The sequence below is a fragment of the Cucurbita pepo genome, chromosome LG12 (genome assembly GCF_002806865.2).
Source record: "Cucurbita pepo subsp. pepo cultivar mu-cu-16 chromosome LG12, ASM280686v2, whole genome shotgun sequence".
Lineage (NCBI taxonomy): Eukaryota > Viridiplantae > Streptophyta > Magnoliopsida > Cucurbitales > Cucurbitaceae > Cucurbita > Cucurbita pepo.
Window position 1 is genome coordinate 5,886,986 of NC_036649.1, and position 23,792 is coordinate 5,910,777.

Below are 23,792 nucleotides of genomic sequence, written 5' to 3' on the forward strand. Positions count from 1 at the left end.
CGACGACGGTATCGGAAGCCTATAGCTGCAACCTTCTCGATCCCAACGACGGCTCTCCACTCTCTTACCATCCCATCTCGACCTCTTTGTTCATCTTCTTCTCTACGTCGTCTTCCTTTTCGATCCCTTAACTTGGGGCAACATACACAAATGGCTCAGTTAAGAACTCTTTCATGTCAAGAACAGGCTCCAAATCCTTAACCACTGAGCTCATTGAGGGCCTGCATTTTGGGTGGTGGCTAAGGCAACTATAAGCTATTGCAGCCACTTTTTTAGCCCCTTCATTTGAGTATAGCCCCTCCAGCCTTGGATCAATTATCTTCTCAAGTTTGTGGTGATCTTTCAAGAGATGCCTTCCCCAAGCCACCAAGTTCCGTTCTCGGCTCGGGCGACTCTTGTCGACCACTCGTCGACCCGTTAGCAACTCTAATAGAAATACTCCAAAGCTGAACACATCGCTCATTGTTGATAAATGACCTAAAAAAATAAAAGTTTGATCAGAAATGGATGGTGTGAGTTCCTTCTTATACAACTGCTAGTTATGAACCTGTCATGATGTATACTGGGTCTGCATAGCCTTCAGTTCCCATTATTCGGGTCGATATATGTGTATCGTCTTCATCGGGATCGTTTATAGCTAACCCGAAATCCGAAAGCTTGGGATTATAGTCCTGAAAAAAGACGACAACAATGACGATATTAGTTACCGTGTTGTTTTTAATTATGTCAATGTGAGATCCCACATCGGTTGGACAGAAAAACAATATAATCTTTATAAGGGTGTGAAAACCTCTCTCTAACTGACGCGTTTTAAAACTTTGAAGGGGAAGTCTGGGAGAGAAAATCCAAAAAAGACAATATTTGCTAACGGTGAGCTTGGGTTGTTACAAATGGTATTAGAGCTAGACACTGAAAGAGTGCTAGCGAAGACGCTGGCCCCAAAGGGGAGTGGACTGTGAGATCCCACGTCGGTTGGAGAGAGGAACAAAACACTCTTTATAAGGGTGTAGAAACCTCTTCTTAGCAAACGTATTTTAAAACCGTGAAGGGAAGCTTATAAGGGAAAGCTCAAAAAGAACAATATCTACTGGCTGTGGTCTTGAGCTATTACCAATTGTATCAAAGCCAGAACAAGTGTCAGCAAGAACGCTGTGCCCTGAAGGGAGTGGATTGTGAGATCCACGTTGGTTGAAAAGGGGAACAAAGCACTATTTATAAGGGTGTAGAAACCTCTCTCTACCCGACGCGTTTTAAAACCTTAAGGGGAAGTTCGAAAGGGAAAGTCCAAAGAGGACAATATTTGCTAGCGGTGGACTTGGGCTGTTACAAATGGTATCAGAACTAGACACTGAATGAGTGTCAGCGAGGACGATAGGCCCCGAAGAGGAGTAGATTGTAAAATCCCACATCGGATGAGAGGGAAACAAATTACTCTTTATAAAAGTGTAGAGACCTTTTCCTAGCATACGCGTTTTAAAACCTTAAGGGAAAGCCCAGAAGGGAAAACTCAAAGAGAACAATATCTACTAGCGATGAGCTTGGACCGTTACCGTCTTTAGTTAAGAAGAGAGAGAGAAACACTACCGAGTCGAGTAAGATATTTGAAGCCTTGAAATCCCGAAAAACGATCGGCCTTTCCGCTTTATGCAGAAAAGCAAGCCCTTTTGCCGATCCTAATGCAATCTTCATCCTTTGTAACCAAGTCAAATTCGAAACATAACAATCTAAACACAAAAAAACCATCATTAGATCCATTACAAAAAGAACCAAATAAAAAACAGAGCTCCCTCTTGAGTTACCTTGAAACAACAAATTCTCCAAGTTGCCTCCTTCAAGATATTCATAAACAAGAACCCTCTGTTCATCTTCAACGCAATACCCAATCAAATTAACAACATTTGGGTGTCTCAATTGCCCAAGAAAGAACACTTCAGCCTGCAAAAAACACACCAAAAACTCAATCACAACCCACAAATGGCACCCAAAACCATCAAGAACAGATACCCACCAGCCACTCTCTATGGCCTTGAGAGCCATCCAAGTCCAAAACCTTGACAGCCACATGCTGGGACATCAAACCAGGCTTGAAATGCTCATCAATGAAGCCTTTAAACACAGGCCCAAATCCCCCTTCACCCAAATAGTTGCTTTTGGTGAAGTTTCCAGTGAGCTCTGTAAGCTCTTTAATGGTGAAACTTTGAAGATTTGAAGCGTTGGAAGAGCTTGAAAGATGGGTAATGACTGAGAGAGATGATCTAACGCTCATATCAGAAAGTGATGAGATTCTTCTAAGGGAGATTTTGTTTGAAGTTTGAAACTCAGCAGCCCCTGTGAGCTGCTTCTTTGGCTTCAAGCAATTGGGTAGCAGATGTTTCAAAGGGAATGCCTTTTTCAAACCCATAGTTTATTGAAGAGTTCTTTGTTCTTGGAGAATTTTGATTTTTTGCTCATAAATTTGGGGACAAATCCATGGGTTTATATGGTGTCTCAAGAATTGGGGTCTAAAAGGTTAAGTCAACTCACATTTTTGAAGCTATATGGTCGAGTTCTACGTTGGTTAATTAAGGGGAAGAATTTGGGCATATACATAACAGACGATATCACTACTGATATGAGGTCTTTTACAAACACTGAAGACAAAATTATGAGAGTATATATTCAAAGTAGACAATATCATACCATTGTGAAGTTTTATTGTTCCTATCAGTGGTACCATAGTCATATCAATAGAATCTTTGCAGGTGTAATCATAATGACTCACGCTTCGAGGAAAAAAGTTATGAGCCTCAAAGGTATACGATTATAGTGAAGATCTACAATAGAGCTCTATTGAACTTGTAATGTGTTCTAGAGAAGACGAGTCGGATGATTGTTTAAGGTAATAATATCATATAGTTGTAAATCGAGAATAAATTTCATAATAATAACGAACATATTTTATCAACTTTAAGAACATTCTTGTTTCAGCTTTCACTAAAATGTCAAGTCTACATGTAGCTTTTAGCCTCAATTGAAACAGTGATAGAATTGTAAAGACATAACTTGGGTCTGAACACAAAGACTACCTTTTAACGACAATGAAAACCACAAAATTTTATATCTTTATCCCTTTTTTAATTTTATGCCAAAACATAAAGTTTATCATTATCTTAATCCTAAACTTTATTTTATTAATTAAAAATCAAACTCCGTCCTAGAATAATAAAATTGAAAATTTAAATAATTTAAAAATAAAATAGTAAATTATTTTCGTGGTTGGGTCGAAAATATCTTAAAATTTTAAAATAGTTGAAAATATCTAAAAGTCCGATTAAATGAAATTTTTTTTTAATAATAATAATAATTTTTTTAACATTTTAAATACATTGATACCTAATAGACATTTTGAAAGTTTAAAACTTTATTAGACGCGATGCTAATGTTCAACTCTACCCGACATAAAGCTCTTGACCAAGAGACTAGAGTTCATTTGTAGTTGCACTCGGAAAAAAAGAACTCGATTGCTTTCTCACAAAGCATCTCTTTTAAGTGTTACTCGTTCCATAAAACGCTGTTAAATCACTTCTAAACGTGGCGATCAATCATGGTAAAAAAAGTACTTATGAGGTGAAAAAGAATGTTCACCTTCAATTATGGCTTTAATCAAAAGTGTCAAACACTCTTGGATTTGAGGGTGCATGAGAGAATTAAAAAGAAAGCAGAGGAGAAGGGGACTACTAGTCAGTCAGTCATCAGAAAGCGATTGCAAAGTCAAAGTCTTGGCTCCCCTTTAATATAATACTGTACCTTTAGGTGACTTCTTCTAGCTGAGACATCATACCTGTTATTTTATGTACAGACCTGGTCTCAATTCACATTTTTCAGACTCTTTATAGACCAAATCTAATGTATTTATCAACCCGGGGCTGAAGAGAGTCACCGACGAAATATTAAAAACGACGTTTAAACAAGACCTCCATGTCTGCAATTAAAAACAGAAGAGGAGATTGGATTTTCAGGTTAATCCTATGTTGAACTTGAACTTGAAATTCAAACTTTATATTTTATTTCATGATGACAAATGCTGCTAATGTTTGACCAGGATATACAAATCTGAATTGATAAGGCTTAATCAAGTGGTGCAGAGCCAGAAACCAAGGAACAAAATTGATCGAGTCTAAAATAATCGTAAAACGTATTGTAACGAACGAAAAGTTGTAAGAAAATACGCGAACTAAGCAAATGGTATGGACAAAAAAAAAATACCATGATCTTTGTAAATGAGTAGATCCAATTCGAACCAAATTTGACTGAACTATCTGTGGTTGATAAGATCTTTTCAGGCAATGTACAACTGAAAACGCAAAACAAAGAGATATAAAGAAGAGAATGAGCCAACTCTAATGGTAATATCCATTCTGGAAGTAAAATGAAAAGAACATAAAGATAATAGAAATACCTCATCCGTTAAGTAGCCCCGAGAACGTATTTACAGAATAGTTCCTACAAGATTATCGAAATAACGTCAATGGAGAAATAATCTTGGTATGAATCTAGTCAGTAGTCAGTAGATTACTATGAAATCCATTCTCACCCTAGGTGAACAAAATTGCAGATCATATTTCAGAGCAAACACCACAAAATGGAGTTCTCAGGAAATATTGTTCATCAACTTATTTCATCCAAGTGGGCAGGCAATGCTATCTGAAAACAAGGCTTCCATTCTGTTGAACTCTTAAACTTTCTATAAGCGACTGGTAGAACGATTTTAACGCCTTGATGTCGCTACCCTGCAAATGAGAACCCATCAGAATACGAAAACTGGTCATCATTTTAGGCTAAAATTATGAATATTATTTGCAGGAATTTTGTTGACACTTGTTTATGAACTTTGAGACATTAATAGCCAGACAATCCTTGGATTACTCTATCTTATACTTCAAGCAGTTTTCTAATATTATGTGTTTATATATCACGCACTTCACTAAAGCATAAATACCCTATACCACGCTATTGTGTTTTTAGCGCGCTTCTCATTCAAAAAACAAATACATAAATGCATAACTGAGCGGATTTTTCTTTTTTCTCAAACCACTTAAGGTGGATTTGACCGCTCGATCTAGCCTGTCAGTAACGATATTACTTTAAAATCGGGGAACAGATAACAAACCCAATAAACATCATATAAAACGTGCTTGAAGTGAAATTTTGTTCACCCTCCCAACCATAAGATATCCTTACAAAAGTCATCTACGTTATGTTTTCCTTTTCACTTTTTCATGACAGTTCACATATCAATCAACCGATTTCACATAAACACCCCAAAAGCATGAAACATTTGAGGTCAGAAATTCCAAAAGAAATGTAATATCTAAGCATGTCGAAACCAGTGTTTGAAGTTGAACATATCAGCCAGAAAGATATCTGGGTTCATTACTCCTTTTTTATTCATGAAGAAACACCATAAATCTATCATACATTACAAGTAGAGAAGTGACTTGCATGAATCACCCAGATTTTATAATTATATCAAATATCAAATAACAATTAAAAATGCAAATATAAATGGTCACAGTTTCAACTAAGTAACCTTTCTGATACGTGCCAAACGAAGTTTTAAATGATGCCAGTAGGTACCTGCAACTTTTGGCAATACTGCTCGGCCAAATCTTGAGGACAGTGTGCAGTTAAAATGCCCTTCGATACAAAATGTACAAGAAAATCCTGCCCGAATTGCTCGTACATAACCTTTTGGGCCACTACAATTTCTCCAAGCAAAATTAGCTGCATCCAAAATAAACGGAAAAGCATATAATATTAGGCAACTCTATCCTTGGGGTTCAATAACAAATGAAACATAATTCGGAAAAGCATCCTCACAGTATTTGCATCATGTAATTCAAATGATTTGTCAAGCACACTGTACAAGCAACAGTTCGTTGCAAAGCCCTCCATTATAAAACTTTGGAAGCCAGGCACCTGAATCAAAATCATAAAAGCAGTAAAACATGGTACGAAGAGAGTGTTTATATTTTTCAAGAGAATAGACACATAATTAACAAGGAAAGCATAAGGCGTACAGTTACCTTTTCTTCTCCAGATGGTCGGGCACACCAGTCCTTAATTAATTTAATGAATATCTGTACACATGCCTAGATCACAGAAAACAATGATCAGATTCAGACAACCAAATACATACATGAAAAAGTAAAAGAATAAATAAATAAAAAATAAAAAATTAAAAAAAAAATCTGAAGCATAAAAAGCTGTCAAATACAGAAATCAATATTATACCTTTCTAACAAGAATATCTTTATGATTGCACGATGTATTTAAAAGTAACTGCATCATCGGTTCTAGGTAGCTTCTGCTTTTAGGGGATAGAAAGATGGAAGATAGATCATGTGTGGTGATCACATGAAGAAACGTATAGACTATTCGTTGAAGCTCTTGTAGCTCACGAATTTCCTACAATGACACAAGGGCCTTGCATAAGATAAAGGATGGAAAATTCTCTCCTCATCAAATTGAAAGCAAATCATTGAAGAATTAAGTTTTATGCTCGAAGTAGTTCAACAGAGGTCAGATAACATATGCTCATAAATTCAATTTGCTACAGTGTAAATTCAGCATTAACAACTACCAAGTAAAATAAAAAACATGAAAGCCAAATCACCCGATTTAAAATGCTGATTCCAACATGGACACCTCAATATAACACATGAAAAATGTTGCATAGAAGTACAACTTGGGTTCCACTTCAAACAATGTAATGAAGGATTCCTATCAAAGCTAGTACCCTAATTTTTAACCATTTACCATTTAGAGTTTTTTTTCTTTTTTTTTTTTAAAGAAAGACCATCCCAAGATTTCTAGAATTTATTTTCTAGTACATCACTGTCAAAACAGTGACATGAGAGCAGAAACCAAATCACTTGCCATATTTGAAATGCACAAAAGGTGCATTGATGCCAAACCCAGTGTCATCTTGAAGATGCCATTTAATGATATAATAAATATAAACAAAAACAGAATTAAAGAATACATTAAGAGTACCTCAATATTGGTTCCAGGTCCTGAAGGAATTGAATCTCTTGGTATAATGCTGAATATCCGACTAGCAATTGTTGGAAATACATCCTCCAAAATGCCATGGACCGAAGTGCTGAACTTGCAGATTAGTTGATTAAGTAACACAAGGAAACCAACCATCTCCTTCGGCTGCAAGAAAACATGCAATCGAAGTCAAGCTCTAAAATAATTACATAATAAAAATGAACAAGCTTCACTCAAAAAACAAAGGTGTCTCTGATTACTCCTTTTATCAGATTTACTAAATGGATCAAATGCCAACTGAATCTGAGTTTATCAGTACCTCACTATCTTCAAGCAACTGCTCCAATGCCTTTGGAAGATACGGAAATACAGATGCACCTAAAGTCTCCACCATTCGATGTATAAAAGAGAGGACCTTAATTCAAAAGAAACTAACATCAGTGCCGATGCAGCTTATAAAATATGGAAAAGGAAGTACCTATAAGGATCTATATCTAACCCTGTACCTTAGTCCGCAGAGGCTCTATTTTAGGAAATGCAACAAGGACTTGGAGAAGAACATCCAATGTCTGAATTGAAGAAGATTGTGCGTCAGTTGGTACATGATTACTTGATAAGTAATAATAACTCAATGAATGGCAGTTTAATTCATATTTTTCTCCATTTAATCCTCAATAGAAGCTAGAAAAATGCTAGCAAAATGAATCGATTAGCCACAAGCCTATTAATCTAATTGAACATCAGCTAGAAAGACCCTATTTATAGGTGGTTTTACATATATTTCTTCATTCTGAGTTTGAAAATTGGCAAAAAAAAAAAAAAGAAAGGTCATGGAAGCTAACCTGTTTGAACATCAGACCAATTGCAGGACGACTTGTTGTGACAAGCCGCTCATTGAACCCCTGGATTACCAAAAAAGGAAGAATGGTAAAATTGAGTTCAGAAAATCTTTAGCTCATTGGATGAAACAATTGTTCTATTACAGAGACGTCAAAGAGACCATCCACACCAATACACGTTTCAAAAAAAAAAAAATACTATATCCAAAGAACGAAAAAAGTGGGAGATAAAAATGTTGCTCCCAAGAGAGAGGTTATTAAAGAAAGTGACCTTGCTGAGGGCATTAATGGCCATAATTATTTGCTGAATGGTAGTAATCTTTGCAGCAGCCTCCTCTGGAATTAATGCCTTAGCATTCATGAGCACCGCTTCAACCTAGATTAAAGCATGATAAGTTTTCTCCAAATTTCTAAAATGAATAAACCCAAATAAGAGATCCAAACATTTAAGAAAGATTATACTAGCAAATTAGCGACAACCTGTTGACAAAGAGGCTTGAGCAAAGATGATAAATAATCGGATTGCTTTTCCAGTGGCACATCTTCCATCCCAATCAGTAAACCAATTGCCTGTAAACAAATAAATTAGGTATGCATACAAAGAACAGAACAAAGCACCACTATATGCACATGCATGCACTCGGAATAAACGTTAAACCATAGAAAGATGAGTAAAAGGGGAACCTCAAATATGTGGCTTCCATCTTCAGACCCTGAAAGTTCATCTGATGCAAAATTTGAGCTTGTAAATCGTGCAACGGTATCCTGTAAACTCTGAAATTTCACCATGATGACAGAAGCTAACTCAGGGACACCCAACGTTGTGTGAAATATAACAAGGGAATACAATGTTTCAAAAGTTGAAACATTCTTTGAATAAAAGAGGGGATTTATACCGTTAAAATTGTCTCAATGTAAGGAACGAACTTCGCTTTTAGAAGCTTCACAACCCTCATGAATAGATAACTTGCCCTTCTACTAACGTTGATATTGGGATGGTGTATGCCTCTTTCATCAAGAAAGGCAGCCAAAACAAAATGAATAAATTGAGAATTCTCCTGCACTGCCTTTATATATCGAAAAATTGTTTCCAAATATATAAGTGCAACTAGCCTGTTAGAATGGCAAGAAAACCGTGTGGATAAAAGCATTGTCACCAACTCCCCAATAAGTCCACTTCCATTTCTCAATACTTCATCACTGATTGATTCCCCATATGCAAAGAAAAGTGTAAGTGAAGCTTCTACCTCTTCAACATTTCGATCTGATGAGGAAGCAGCAGCACTTACTATTGAACTTCTAATAAACAACTGAGTTACATCAGGTGCTACACGACCCACACTACGTAAAAGTACCAATAAATCCTTCCTAAACTCCACCATTCTATCTTCTTCTTCTCTCCCAATCTTATCTAGGATATCAAGATTGTGTCGGTATACAGGATCATAACAGATTTGTGCATGGATCACTTCTAATATTTGACTCAAGTGAAGAAGTTGTTTCTCCGTCAGTGGAGAAAGGCTCTTCATGGTGGCAACATAACCAGAAAGGAATTGCACAATGCTAAAAGCAGAGTCCAACTCACATTTTTGTAATACATAGAAAACAGACGGCAAAACTTCATTTAGCAGCTCCAAAGAATTACTCTTCAAATCTTCGGAACTCAACCGTTTGAAACACTCCAAAACCTCAACGGCATAACCTGTAAGTAAGCTAGCTACCTTTGCAACCAACTCAGAGTCACTATCTTCAGCAGCAACCAGACCAAAAACCCGGCTTATTTGTAGACTCTGCAACAGGGTTAGTTTTGCATGATGATCCATCCGCTTCGAAACAACTGCCAGTAAACACCCTGCTGCAGCACCACGAAGTTGTTCCAGCAGCCCATCAACTAAGGTTAACTCAAATAACAATGGCAAAATCACATCATTTACTACTAACCCAATATCTATCCAAGATATGTATCTTCTCATCGCATCCAACACACTTGCACACAATTCTTGATCAGAATTCTTATACATAGACAAAATGTCATACCAAGCTCCAACAATTGGCGAGACACACTGTTGTCTTATGGCATCCTTAATCCGCCCAGCAGCTGTCACTTCCTCGGGCGTTCGAGGGTAATCCATGCTAATCAACTCGTCATCCAATGTATTCAGAACCCGACAGAACATATCAATCACCACGGGCCCTTTTCTCAAATGAGATAAGAAATCAACAAAAACAGAAGGCCAATTTAACGGGTAATCGAGGTAAATTAATGTTACCAAAACTTGAGCAAGCTTGTTCTTTATGAAAGCAGGACCCCGTAAAATTCGAAGTGCGTGGTTCTCATCAATACCCTCCAAACACACAATGGAAAACACTGAATTTCTAATGAAATACTTCTCATCGACACTCATCCACGGATAACGAACCCGAATAATCTCATGAAGTGTTTGCAAGCACCAAAACTGAACCTGAACAATGTTCGAAAAACAAAGCTTCTCAACACACACACTACATATTGCCGATTCCGCTTTGACCTTATCACAATACTCATTAGCCTTTAATTTTAAGTTGGAATCCACATTGCTCGTTTCATCAAACATGATAAGTATTGCTTTCTCCAAGTCATCCATGGCGCTTAAAACCTCAAACCCACAGCCCAAAATCAAACAAAAAAGATATTATCAATACCTTATGCAGAATCACTGCAAACCAGCGATTACATAAAGAACAAGCCAGATTAGGAAAAAAAATTCTTCAAGGGTTTTTGTGAGGTTTGTGATGTGAAGTGAAGAACAGCAGTGAGAGAGATCGAGATTAAGTTCTCAGAAAGCTTACCTTTTATTAATGGATTCAGATCATCAATTCACGGATCTTTATAATGCGTAGTGTTTTAGGAAGCTTTCTAATGGAACTTAATTCGTGGGCGTTTTCGTTTTTTTCCTTCCCTTTTTCCCTCTCTTTTCCTGTTCTTCCCTCTAGGGTTTGTGATTTAGAGGAAGTTGCCAATTTATACGATAATTTGTAATTATCGTCCCAGCGGAAATTAAATAAATAATAAATATTTTTTAAAAAATTGGATAAATCGTGTATTTTTTTTTTTTAATTCTAATTCATATAATCTTCCAAGATTTCATAAAATATAATATTTAAGATATAAAATAAAATAACTATTTAATTAAATAAATGATTTAAAAAAATAAAGTGAGATTATAATGGTTGGAAATTCGCATTAGCGTTAATTAATATTTTTTTAAAAAAAGGAGGGTAAAGTTGGCAATTAAAAAAATACTTCCGACGTGTTCCCTTTTCTCGGAAATATAACTCCACATGATATAACTGAATAATCCTCACGCGATTGTCAAAAAATGTCATGCACGCGCCAAATTAGTCATTAAATTGCTCATGGGAAGACCGACATTGACCAAAGTACCATCCGCCTGTCCTGCATTATGAAGGGTAAATTAGTAAATTTGAGTTCTAGTCTGTTGGGACTTGATGGGCTTTATCAAGTAAGCCCATTATTGGGGATTCTGGGCCCAATTATAGTAGCCCATTAGTTATACCAGTCGGCCCAATATCTTTGAGAATCAGAGCTTGGGGTAACTGAATGAGCTCACGAATTCAAACTCATCGAACGATTATTATATTAATTTATTTAATTTTTTTTAACGGAGAGAATTATATAATTACCCAATAATATCTAATTAATTTTCATAATTTAATATAAATAAAAATATATTAAACTTGCTTCGAGTCAAGTTACGTGATTTCATAGGCAACCCACCCGATCACGTGGTGTGGGTTTTTGCAAGCGATCAGGCACGTGTTAGTCCACTACATTCCCCCAATTGGAAAAATCCAAATTTTCTTTTTATTTGGCAATTAAAATCGGATCGATTTACCTCAAAATTCCAATAATACCCTTCTGGTATCTTTTCAAATTAATTTTAAAATAACCATTTTTCAATAATGTAAAAAATAAGTACAAATTAGTAAAGGTGGTCTCCATATATTTGTTTTTTTTTATTTATTTATTTAAATAATTTAAAAAATAAATAAGCAAAATAATTATTAAACCAAACCTTAAATTATCTATCATTAATTTCCAACACAAAAGTCAACCTAATTTAATTTCTTTANTTTTTTTTTTTTTTTTTTTTTTTTGTTATGTGTGACTAATCAAGGATTTTAAAAATAATTTGGAATAATCTATTATATTTTATAAATTAATTTTAGTCTCCAATTAAATATTTTTAAAATTGAGGAAATTGTCAAACACGTTTAAAATAACTATGACGATAATTACAATAAAAATATAATAATAAGAGATAAATATTTGCCAACGTAAGCGATATCCACTAACGAGGATGCAAGCATTTTTATTTAATTTTCCTAAATTATATAGTAAAATTGTTAAAAATATTTTATCTATATAAAATTATGATAATATTTATTATATAACACCCAACATATATTTAATTTTTACATATTTTTTCTCAGGTATTATAAATTAATAAAAATATATATTAACTTTTTTAAATTTTTAAAAGTTTCAATAATATCTTTAATAGAAAATAATAAATATATAAATAAATAAGTTAAAATGAAAATGATTAATATTTTGTTAAAAAAAATACCTTTAAACTTTTAAAAAAATATATTTAAAAACTACAATTTAATTTTCATACGGTCAAATTTTTAAAAATTTATTAATATCCTTAATTTTTTTAATTTAAAATTCAAAATTACAAAAATATCCTTATTGCTAATATCTTCGCACTTTAGAAAAAAAATAAAAAGTTAGAAGATCTATCAAGTTTAAATAGATAGTTTCATTAATTATACTATTTTTAAAATTTTATAAGTATTTTTTAAACATGATATTAATATTAAATAATTTTTTTTTAATTTTTTTTAGTAGAAAGATACTAATAAACCGAAATTTTAGAGTTATTTTTTAAATAAAACATTTTCATTAAAATAAATTTTTAAAAAAATTAAAAAATTCAGAGTAATTTAGAAATTAAGCCCTGCCGGCCCGTTGTATCCAAATCCGGGGGGAAAACACATTATTTAAAAGTGGTTTTCTCTCAATGACGCAATAATTTTACTAATTTATTTAATATTAATTAGGTTTTGCGATAAGCTTGAAAAAAAAATATTATTATATTTTTTATTAATTCCCAACTTTTTTTTCCTTTATTTATTCTGAATATTTTGCCTTATTTTGTCGACACATAAGAAAAATAATATTTTAATTATGCAAATCTTCATATTTAATTTTAAATTATATAAAGAATAAAATAAAATTTAAGTGAAATTATTGGGAATTCGAATCCAGGGAAGCATATATCAAAATAAATGAGCATTATTTTAATAAAATAATATTTTCTAAATTCCATCCTCCCCGGAATCCAAATTCCGGCGTTCACTTGGCCGGGAAGAAGGCCACGTACATTTTCCGGTGGGAATGGGTATTATTTTTATATTTAAAAAATCATTAATAATTTTTTAATTTAAAAAACTTAGAAAATACTTTGAAAATATATGAATCAATTAAATAATTTTAAAGTTTAATATCAATAAAATAAATAGGAAATTATGTTTGGTTTTTTTTTTTTTTAATATTCTTAAGTAAATATTCAAATTTCTAGCTAAATTAAAGGAAAAAAAAAAAAAAAAACAATACTGGTAAGTTTAATTATAAAATAATTAAAAACTAAAAAATAAATTGTTATTAAATAAATCTTTTAATTTTGTCTGCAATAAATTGATGGCAAGTTTAGTCATTAAATATTTAAATTTGTATTTAATAAGTGGTTAAAAAAAGTAATTGGCCCTAATTTTTTTTTTTCGATTTTATAATTAATAGGTATTTAGATATTTAAATAAAAATTAAATTAATGACCACAAAAATTTAAATTTAGATTTCCAATTAAAGGAGGTAATTATAATTTAACAAATTCTTTGTCAAACCTAAATTCGTTGCCAAACAGACCCCAGCAGTTATTTTGATGTAAGGACATTTTCGTAATTTCACTATTTCCAGATTTTCTCATTTTATTTAAGCTTCGCTGTATTGTAATGCAAATAGAAAGCTCTCGCTGTTCCTTTCCATTTTTCCTCATCAATTCCCTCTTCGTCTTCGACACTTCTTCAAGTTTCGTTCTAATTTTAGTTCAATTCCAGGGCGTTTTGTTCCTCCTTTTTTCATTTTTTCATTTCGTTTTGTATAAATCTGTATAGGTTTCTTTTACATCGTTTATGATTTTATTTTATTTTTTCGTTCAGATTTTTGTTTCCTCTTCTTCTGTTGTTCGGTGCCGATTCCACTACTTTCGGAGGGAGAAAAGTTTCGAATCTCTTAGAAAGTTGATTGTTCTTCTATTATAGTGCTGTGTTTTTCGTTTACTGATTGGGTTTATTGAGTTTATTAGTGGGTCATTGAGGAAATTTGCAGTCTATTGTGTATTTCTTTCGTCTCAGCCGTATAAAATTGTTCGATTCTTGGTTTTTGTGATGAGTTTGATACTAAATTAGTCGGATTAGCGAGGAAATTAGTTGGTTCGTGATCAGAAGAACTTAATCGTTACTGTGCGACTGCGATCTGAGTTGGAGAGGAAGTAGTTTGCTGTGCTCAAGAACATGGGAGTACCAACGATTGCTTTATACGCTGGTTCTCCGAGCAGATTTTGCTCTACACATCCTTGTCAGATCAATGTTCATTCGAGTTTCGATTTCGAAATTGGTTCTCGATCTTCATCGGCGTCGTCAACGGCAATGGCTTCTCAGAAGCCAGTGGCTGGTGGGTTATCGTGTCTTTTCTCCGCTTCTCCAGTTCGGCATGTATCGTCAACGACGAGTTTTTCCGGTTGCGGAGAGGAATTGGGATCGTTATGGCATGATAGAGGGGAGGAATTGAGTAGCTCATTTCGATATTCTTCGAGCAAGTATTTAGGGTCTCCATTGACAAGGGATTGTAGCCCGGTGTCGGTGTTCCAGGGTCCGGTTTCATGCTGTAGTAGCGGAGTTGGTTCATCGGCAAAAAGTCCTCCGATTTCAATTTCGAATTCGAGAGAAAAGAGTGGGGAAATGAATTTCCAGAGCTCAATTGGAATTGGATCGAATGGACTCTTCAATGGGTTCTTTAGGAATGCTTCAGGATCATATGTGGATGTTCACAGAAATGCTCTTGATGTGAGTTCATCGGCTGTGCTCATGGATGAGTTGACTTTCAGTTTGGAAGATGGGTTTGGGGAATGTACCTCCGAGCCATATGCAAGGGATATGCTTCTTGGTGCACAAATTAGGCATAAGATCTTTCTTGATGAATTCGTGATCAAGGCATTTTATGAAGCTGAAAAGGCACATAGAGGACAAGTATGAGTTCATTCTCATGAATATCCCCCCTGTTTTGATCCGTGGCATTAGTGAAGATGATTAAACTCGTGTTCTTTCTTTGCAGATGCGAGCCAGTGGAGATCCGTACTTACAACATTGTGTGGAAACAGCGATGCTGCTGGCTACGATCGGTGCAAATTCCATGGTGGTTGCTGCAGGACTTCTGCACGACGCAATCGATGATTCGTTCATGTGTTATGACTACATTTTAGGGACAGTTGGAGTTGGGGTTGCTGATTTAGTTGAAGAGGTGAGTAAAATTTTTCTCATGTAATTGATTAGGCACTGATGAATGTTGATTGGGTTTAGAGCCTATGAGCTCTGGATGTGTAACCACATGTGGAGTCTGTTATGTGAACTTAACTTTGATTAGAGCATGTGGTGAAGTCTCTGTCTAGTGTGTACTATAATTGATCTTAGATGCTTTGTGTGAGATCTCACATTGGTCGGGGAGGAAAATGAAGCATTCTTTATAAGGGTGTGGAAACCTCCCCTTAGAACCGCGTTTTAAAAACCTTGAGAGAACCTGAAAGGGAAAGTCCAAAGAAGACAATATCTGCTAGCGGTGGACTTGGGCTGTTACAAATAGTATCAAGGTCAGACACCGAGCGGTGTGCCAGTGAGGAGGCTAAGCCCCGAAGGGGGGTGGACACGAGGCGGTGTGCCAACAAGGTCGCTGGCTCCAAAAGGGATTAAGGGGTCCTACATTGATTGGAGAAGGGAACAAGTGCCAACGAGGATGTTGGGCCCCGAAGGGGGGTGGATTGCGAGATCTCACATTGGTTGGGGAGTTTAGGGGTGGATTAGAGGTCTCACGTCCATTAGAGAAGGGAACGAGTGCCAGCGAGGACGCTGAGCCCCAAAGGGGGTGGATTGTGAGATCCCACCTCGGTTGGGGAGCCTCAAAGGGGGTGGATTGTGAGATCCCACCTCGTTTGGGGAGGAGAACGAAGCATTCTTTATAAGGGTGTGGAAATCTCTCCCTAGCATACACGTTTTAAAAACCTTGAGGGGAAGCCCGAAAGGAAAAATCCAAAGAGGACAATATCTACTAGTGGTAGGGTTGAACGGTTACACTTTGCTTGTTTGTTGGGTGCAGTCTTTTAATTTTCTAGTTTTGCTTTTCTCATGCAGTTCTGTACTAAAGTCAATTTGCTTTACATTCATGACAGTACTTCAAACTCCTAGTCAATTTGCTTTACATTCATGACAGTACTTCAAACTCCTAGTCAATTTGCTTTACATTCATGACAGTACTTCAAACTCCTTGTCTGCTAAATCTCACCTTGTGATTGTTTAAGGTGTCTCAACTAAGTCATTTGAGCAAGCTTGCACGCGAGAACAATACAGCCAACAAAAGGGTCGAGGCAGACCGCTTGCACACCGTGTTCCTTGCCATGGCAGACACGAGGGCCGTTCTCGTTAAGTTGGCCGATCGTCTGCATAATATGACGACACTAGATGCATTACCATTGACCAAACGACTAAGATTTGCCAAGGAAACTTTGGAAATATTTGTACCATTGGCTAATCGCTTAGGAATATTGAGTTGGAAGGAGCAATTGGAAAACTTATGCTTTAAGCATCTCCATCCGGAAGAGCATAAAGAACTGTCTTCTAAATTTGTGGACTCATTTGATTCAGCAAGAGTAACTTCTGCTATTGAGAAACTAGATGAAGCTCTGAAGATCCATGGGATTTCTTACCATCTCTTATCTGGACGCAATAAGAGCTTATACAGCATATACTTAAAAATGTTGAGGTATGTTCTCTCACTCTCCATTTCAATTTTCACCTCTAGTCCTTTAGTCCTCATGTAACACTCCAAGCACACCGCTAGCAGATATCGTTCTCTTTGGGCTTTCCCTTTCGAGCTTTCTTTCAAGGTTTTTAAAACGCGATTGTTCGGGAGAGGTTTCCACACCCTTATAAGGAATTCTTTGTTCTCCTCCCTAAAAAAAAACTTGGTCACCGAAGGGTATCAAAACCAGACACCAGACGATGTATCAGCGAGGAGGCTGAGCCTTGAAGGGGGGTGGACATGAGGTGGTGTGCTAGCAAAGACACTAGATCCCGAATGAGGGTAGATTGAGGAGTCCCACATTGATTGGAGAAGGGAACGAGTGCCAGCGAGGACGCTGGGCCCCAAAGGAGGTGGATTGTGAGATCCCACGTTGGTTTGAGAGGAGAACAATTAGGGTGTGGAAACCTCAACCTAGCAAACACGTTTTAAAAACCTTGAAGGAAAGCTCAAAGATAACAATATCTACTAACAGTGGACTTGATCATAGGTTCAACTTGAAGTTAATGGGCTTTTTTTCTATTCCATGATCCGATATTTATGAATTCTGAAGTGAACTCTACATAGTCTCACTAAAAGTGTGTACTTTTCATTCTTATCCACAGAAAGAAGTTGACCATGAACGAAATCCACGACATTCACGGCTTACGTCTTATTGTAAAAAACGAAGAAGACTGCCTGAGAGCTTTAAGAATAGTTCACCAGTTATGGTCTGAAGTGCCTGGGCGATGCAAAGATTACATTAGTCGACCCAAGTTTAATGGGTATGTTGTGGCTCAAAATGACATCTTCTCCTGTATCCTTTATTTATTTGTTCTTTCCATTTCTTACTCGACTCGATGATTTGAAGGTATCGATCTCTACACACGGTTGTAGTGTTTGAAGACATGGTGCCCCTTGAAGTTCAAATTAGGACAGAAGAGATGCATTTGCAAGCGGAGTTTGGCATTGCCGCTCATTGGAGATATAAGGAGGGTGACAGTGAGTACTCTTCGTTCGTCGTTCAGATGGTCGAATGGGCTCGATGGGTTGTCACGTGGCAGTGTATGGCTATGAGCAAAGATGGATCTTCCGTTGGCAACGCTGATTCCATTAAGCCACACTGCAAATTCCCTTCTCATTCTGAAGGCTGTCCATATTCGTACAAAACCCAATGTGATTTTCAAGATGGACCTGTATTCGTCGTAATGATTGAGAATGACAAGGTTTGTTACTCGTTTTCATGTTATATTAGTTGAACGTTATCGAGTTCGGTTAAGTGATGTCATTGAACAACAGTATTTTACTTACTGCAGATGTCAGTTCAAGAGTTCCCTGCAAATTCGACGATCACAGATTTAATGAAAAGAATTGGGCAAGGAAGCTCGAGATCGACCTCCCATGGCTTTCCCATGAAAGAAGACTTGAGACTAAGGGTTAACCACGAGCGAGTGAATGATCCAAAGTGCAAGCTGAAGATGGGTGATGTGGTTGAGCTAACTCCTGCCATACCCGATAAGTCGTTGATGGAGTGCAGGGAAGAAATCCAGCGAATGTACGACCGCGGGATCACGGTATCGAACCCCCGGTCTGTCCCCAGTTGCTCCTACAACCGTTTGTTTTCTGGAGCTGACCATAACTTAGATTGTCTATGATAAACGTCTTGTGATTATCAAACAACTCTGTATATATAGTGCTCTTTGTACAGAACAACTCAATAGTAACTGAAATTCAACAAAGTTCATAATCAAAATTGAAGCATTCTTGTTTGGAGTTCATTCTTAAACACAGTATTATACAATAGATTGATAACATCCAACAATACCTCCCCCAACTTTGAGTGAATCTATATGAAATTTCAAACACCCTTTTAATTGGGGAAGTAGAGGAAAGCGAAACAAGAAGGGAAAACAGCTATGTTATTTTTGGACGTTTAGACAAAGGGAAAGATACTCTCTGTGGGGTATGTTGTTGAGGTACTTCTGTGCTGGGTTCTTGGGATGGAACTGCGTCGACACCTTCGTCCTCCTCTGTTTCCTCCATGGCTTCAACTTGTCGCTTCCTCGGGATTGCCAGTTGATAGTTGGGACTGAGCAATGTATCTTGATCGGGTGGGAGCGCGATACCAGGCCCGCCTATTGACCTTGGCAATGGAATTTTATTCCGGTTTCTAGCCAACTCTAGAAGAACCTAACAAAAAAGAAACACATGGTTAAACACTTTTCCTTCAATAGGAGAGAAGATAGCAAAAATCAGTGAATATGATCTAGTATCACTCCCATCTAAATGTGAGATCCTACCTCGGTTGGGGAGGACAACGAAACATTCTTTATAAAGGTGTGGAAACCTCTCCCTAGCAAACGCGTTTTAAAAACCTTGAGAGGAACCCGAAAGGAAAAGCTCAAAGAGGATAATATCTCCTAGTGGTAGGATTAGCCCGTTACACTAAATTTCTTTCTTCGAGACTACATTTTCTTTCCCATGCAGATACTTCAAGCTTCCAATGGGACTGTTAAGCAATCTTACCTCTCTTGGAGGAGGTTGAGAGAAGCTGAAATTAACTTTGGACTGGATGGCAAGCTTCACATCATCACAGTCGATAGCAGCCTTGGCTGCATGCTCCGAGTATACTTGCGCATCCGTCAATACGTCAACAACGTAACGATACCACAGCTCAAGAAACTGGTGTATAACTCGGGGTTCATAATCTTCAACTCCCATTGATTTCAGAAGTGTTTTCACAATCTTTGCATCTCTGGGCAGATCCTCGTCTCCCTCAGACATCTCCTTAACGCCCCTGTCACCTGCACAAGAGATTTAAATCATTCTTGCAATCTGCTAAACTGATATTCTATCAAACATAACCAGCTTGTTTTACATTGCACGTTTGATAATTATGAAGTAGAGCATTATTTGAAGAAGGCAATAACAATTATAAGTTCCTAGACTTTCATATGCTTCGTACTTATGTTTTGCTCTTTTCTCTAAACTTGTATAAGAATTGAATTTAAGCAAAAAAATCGTTTGATTGTTTAAGTAACAACGTGAACAAAATAAACAGTTCAGTGATCGAATAGGATTTGATTTCCGGTATGAAAAATTCCAGCAACTTTCAGATACAGCATACTCTAGAGATGAATTCAATGTCTTTCGAAATTGATTTTGCAATCCATAGGCCAATCTTGAAGCTTGAAAATAAACAGAGAACGACAACAAATTGGCTTCTCAAACTTAAAATTTCACACTATTTCCACTTTTCCATCCTAATTTCTCTCAACTTCAAACATCCAAGTGACGCGAGAAAACGAAATTTCTAAATTATATGCTACGATTTTGTTTCAAGAGTCAGCAATTCAAAATAGAAAACATCAAAATCAAAATAACAATCAAATAACGAACAAATTCGACCCGTAAAATCAAATGCCCTAAAATCGTCTGAAATCATCCAGAAACAATTGAATGAAAGTGGAAAAAAAGTAGGAACTCGATGGAGGAATCATGAACGGAAAGAAGATAAACAGCAACGTACCCAGTTGAGAAGGTCGAGCTTCGGGCGAGAAATTAGTGTTTTGGTTGTCATATCCACCTCCACCTCCACCTCCACCTCCACCTCCACCTCCACTTCCACGACTCATCGTCTTGATTCCTCGCCCTAACAATTTTGTAATTTGAGTTTCACCCAAAGCTTCAAAGATCGGCTTCCAAGCCCAGACGTCGCTCTTCGTTCTCGTCTCGTCTCGTCTCCTCTCCCCCAAATTAAGCGCATGGAAGTCGTGGTGTCGGATCCGGTGCCCCGAATAATGGCACCCGATTTCCGATGGATTCAAGGCCCAAAATGGATCTAAGGCCTAGAATGTACGGAATAGTTTTTTTATTAAAAAAAAAAAATATATATATATATATATATATATATATATATATATTTTTTTTTTTTTTTTTTAATTTCAATCTTAATTTTTTTTCACTTACGAGATAATTACATTTTATTTGGTTTTATTTCTATTATAATGTGCACATTTGTACATTTTAAGTTAGATTTAGTGGGTAAGATTTGTGTTATTTTTTAATTTATTTTCTAATTTTTTAAAATTAAAAACAAAAGTCGTTTTATTACATCTCGATCTCGATCTACTCTAACACTAACAAGTAAAGAAATTTTATTTATTTCATCTCTCTCCGTTCTTTTGGTTGATATTTGATGAGTTATACGTTTTTTTAGCGAAAGAAATGAGAACTAATATTTTCCGCGCAGGTGTGTCCGTACCCCCCTGAGTAGACGAGAAAGAAAGGAGATTTCTCGGAGCAACTGCCAGATTCAGACCCAAGAGTCAACTTTCCCGCAATTTATTAGAGTTTTGGAGAGTTAGGAACCCAAAATTCATCCTTTTCAGAGCATATCTCGATGCTTGTGTACAAGTTCGTCCTTTTCAAAGTTCAAACCAAAATTCACTCTAACCCTTTTCAAGCTTTGAAATATTAGAAACTCAAAATTCTTTCTTTCGAGAGTCTATCTGAGCGTTCGGACCAAACGAGTAACATTACGTTTAGAATATTAGTCTTTAAACATTTTTAAGGAGTAAAACTTACAAGCCCTCGATTGCCTTTTGAAGGGGAGTTGCTACTCCATCCCAAAAGCACTAAAAAGTTGTACATTCTATGCTTTTCATTACGAGATAAGAAGTTAAAAAATGGGAAGTGAGTTCGAGACTAACACAAGAACACGAATGTACAATCTATTGAACGAACTAAAAACAAAAGAACATGATTGTAAGAACTAAGAACACAAGAACACAATTGTACAATCTATAGAACGAACTAAGAACACAAAAACACGGTTGTAAGAACTAAGAACACAAGAACACGATTGTACAATCTATAGAACGAACTAAGAACACAAAAACACGGTTGTAAGAACTAAGAACACAAGAACACAATGGTAAGAACTAAGAACACAAGAACACAAGAACACGATTGTACAATCTAACAATCCCACCTCTTAAATGACAAGATAATGCCTTTGAAGACAAATGTGGGGAACAATTAGTAAGCATTCTTATCAAAGCCCACAGTTCAAAAATCAGCCCAGACCTGGGTACAGCTTACAGATGACACAAAACTAAGAACTGTGTTATTCATAGTCAAATGATTCCTCAACTGTTTCAATGAACCCTTCCAAGACAGGGCAGGCTGCTACTTTATTTTATGCAGAAGAAGCTCAAACTTCTTGGTTTGCAGATATTATTATTACAGAGAATCTGAGAAACATGGATCTCATTTGAACTACTAAACACCCGAGCCTCAAATTTCAAGCATTTTTCAGTTCACTAGTAAAACTCACCAGGTTTGTCTTTGCTTTGAATGAGAGGGACACCATCTTCTCTCCAAACGATCCGATCGTCGCATAACGCTGCAACTACCTCGACATAAAGACGATGCTCCTCCTTAAGAACTCTAGCTGCCAGATCCTCTGCTGCATCATTTGCAAGCACAGGAACCACTCTTTGAGCAAGAATCTTTCCAGTGTCAAAGTGCTCATCGACTAAATGAATCGTCGGACCGGAAAATCGAGCTCCGGAGGCAATCACTGCCTTGTGCACCTTCATTCCATAATACCCTTTGCCTCCAAAAGCAGGAAGAAGTGATGGGTGTATGTTTATTATAGATTTGGAATAGGCTTGGATCAATTCCAGGGGTATAAGTTTCAAGTATCCAGCAAGAAGAATGAAATCTATCTCAAAACTTCTAAGGGTAGCTACAAGATCAGAAGCAGATAAGCCATGGGGTTCATCTTTTGTTTTGGGAAACAAAATTACTGGAATGTTCTTACTTCTTGCATATTCTGCACCACCACAACCACTTTTGTTAGTAACCACAACACCAATTTCTCCATGAATTGATCCTTCTACAGACGCCTCGTGTATTGACCGAAAGTTGGAGCCTCCACCGGAGACAAAAACAGCAAGTTTCTTCTTCCTAATCACAGTTCTTGAAACATCCCCTTCGAGACTGGCACTCGCAACGATTTCACAGTTCTTTCTACATGCAATAGTCTCCTTGAACCAAACACTACTCGAAGTGGAATGATTGGTTCGGACAAAGGACGAACGAGAAGAATAGGAAGGACACTTCAAAAGGATCGGATGTTTAGGAGATCGAACCAACGGAATGGACAGATTTGGGCAAAACCGAGAGAGAGAACATTGAGCTTCCATTTTAACTAAACCAACACCAAAATCGATTGTTTTTGAAGTATGAACAATCGAAGCAATGTTCACGATTACGCAAAACCGGTGTCCGATTCCATCGGTTTGAGCTTACAGACGTTCATCCATTGTAATAATCGAAACTTGTAAGATGAATAAGGAAGATAGAGAGAATACCTAAGAACAGAAATGGGTGAGAAGATGGGCGAAGAAGAGATGCGGCGGAGGACGGCGCCAGCAGTAAGCGCCGTGGAGGAGGAGGAGGCGGCGGCAAGGCGGGATAGAGCTACTGAACTGCTATAAAAGAAGGGAATCAGGCGTGAAAATGGATGGCAAATAAGCCGGCTATAATTTTAAATTCTTTTTTTTTTCTTTTCCTAATTTTTTAAATAAACGCTGTTGGGCTGGGCCGTTGGAATACTGGGCTTAGCCCAATATATATATATTTATTTATTTATTCATTAATTTAGCAAAAAAAAAAAAAAAAAAAAAAAAAAAAAAAAAAAAAAAAAAAAAAAAAAAAAAAAAAAAAAAAAAAAA

At 36.5% G+C, this 23,792-nt stretch overlaps 4 protein-coding genes and 1 pseudogene across 4 annotated transcripts; 1 reads left to right on the plus strand and 4 right to left on the minus strand.

The window, feature by feature from the left end:
- Positions 1-127: 127 nt before the first annotated feature.
- Positions 128-2,401, minus strand: LOC111807086 (serine/threonine-protein kinase RIPK-like). The gene is made up of 5 exons (XM_023692662.1): positions 2,009-2,401; positions 1,800-1,935; positions 1,585-1,724; positions 548-671; positions 128-477 (listed from the first exon to the last, which is right to left on the minus strand). Exons 1-5 carry the CDS (start codon positions 2,399-2,401, stop codon positions 128-130), a joined length of 1,143 nt encoding a protein of 380 aa, XP_023548430.1.
- A 1,621-nt stretch (positions 2,402-4,022) lies between these two features.
- On the minus strand, positions 4,023-10,838 carry LOC111807181 (exportin-T-like). The gene is made up of 16 exons (XM_023692780.1): positions 10,704-10,838; positions 8,771-10,510; positions 8,559-8,648; positions 8,355-8,444; positions 8,146-8,250; positions 7,878-7,937; positions 7,542-7,604; positions 7,355-7,450; positions 7,036-7,200; positions 6,274-6,447; positions 6,066-6,131; positions 5,860-5,958; positions 5,617-5,763; positions 4,574-4,769; positions 4,439-4,482; positions 4,023-4,333 (listed from the first exon to the last, which is right to left on the minus strand). Exons 2-14 carry the CDS (start codon positions 10,496-10,498, stop codon positions 4,680-4,682), a joined length of 2,973 nt encoding a protein of 990 aa, XP_023548548.1. The 5' UTR covers positions 10,499-10,510; positions 10,704-10,838; the 3' UTR covers positions 4,023-4,333; positions 4,439-4,482; positions 4,574-4,679.
- Positions 10,839-13,974: 3,136 nt separating this feature from the next.
- On the plus strand, positions 13,975-18,820 carry LOC111806749 (annotated as a pseudogene).
- Positions 18,771-20,647, minus strand: LOC111806750 (transcription initiation factor TFIID subunit 9; the record flags this gene model as incomplete). The annotated part of the gene is given in 3 exon segments (XM_023692188.1): positions 18,771-19,239; positions 19,576-19,853; positions 20,579-20,647. Coding segments are annotated over 2 exon segments (534 nt in total). The 3' UTR covers positions 18,771-18,963.
- Positions 20,648-21,954: 1,307 nt separating this feature from the next.
- On the minus strand, positions 21,955-23,581 carry LOC111806751 (phosphoribosylglycinamide formyltransferase, chloroplastic). The gene has a single exon (XM_023692189.1). The coding sequence runs from the start codon at positions 23,259-23,261 to the stop codon at positions 22,374-22,376; it is 888 nt and encodes a 295-aa protein (XP_023547957.1). The 5' UTR covers positions 23,262-23,581; the 3' UTR covers positions 21,955-22,373.
- Between the last annotated feature and the right edge of the window lie 211 nt (positions 23,582-23,792).

Excerpts from the sequence above, each read along its gene's own strand:
- LOC111807086 (XM_023692662.1), bottom strand. The coding sequence starts at position 2,401 with ATGGGTTTGAAAAAGGCATTCCCTTTGAAACATCTGCTACCCAATTGC. Across the intron at positions 1,936-2,008 it reads AAGGCCATAGAGAGTGGCTG|GCTGAAGTGTTCTTTCTTGG; the intron begins GTGGGTATCTGT and ends TGTTTTTTGCAG. Across the intron at positions 1,725-1,799 it reads GGAGAATTTGTTGTTTCAAG|ATTGTTATGTTTCGAATTTG; the intron begins GTAACTCAAGAG and ends TTTTGTGTTTAG.
- LOC111807181 (XM_023692780.1), bottom strand. The coding sequence starts at position 10,498 with ATGGATGACTTGGAGAAAGCAATACTTATCATGTTTGATGAAACGAGC. Across the intron at positions 6,132-6,273 it reads AAGATATTCTTGTTAGAAAG|GCATGTGTACAGATATTCAT; the intron begins GTATAATATTGA and ends TCTGTGATCTAG. Across the intron at positions 5,764-5,859 it reads AATTACATGATGCAAATACT|CTAATTTTGCTTGGAGAAAT; the intron begins GTGAGGATGCTT and ends TTTTGGATGCAG.
- LOC111806751 (XM_023692189.1), bottom strand. The coding sequence starts at position 23,261 with ATGGAAGCTCAATGTTCTCTCTCTCGGTTTTGCCCAAATCTGTCCATT.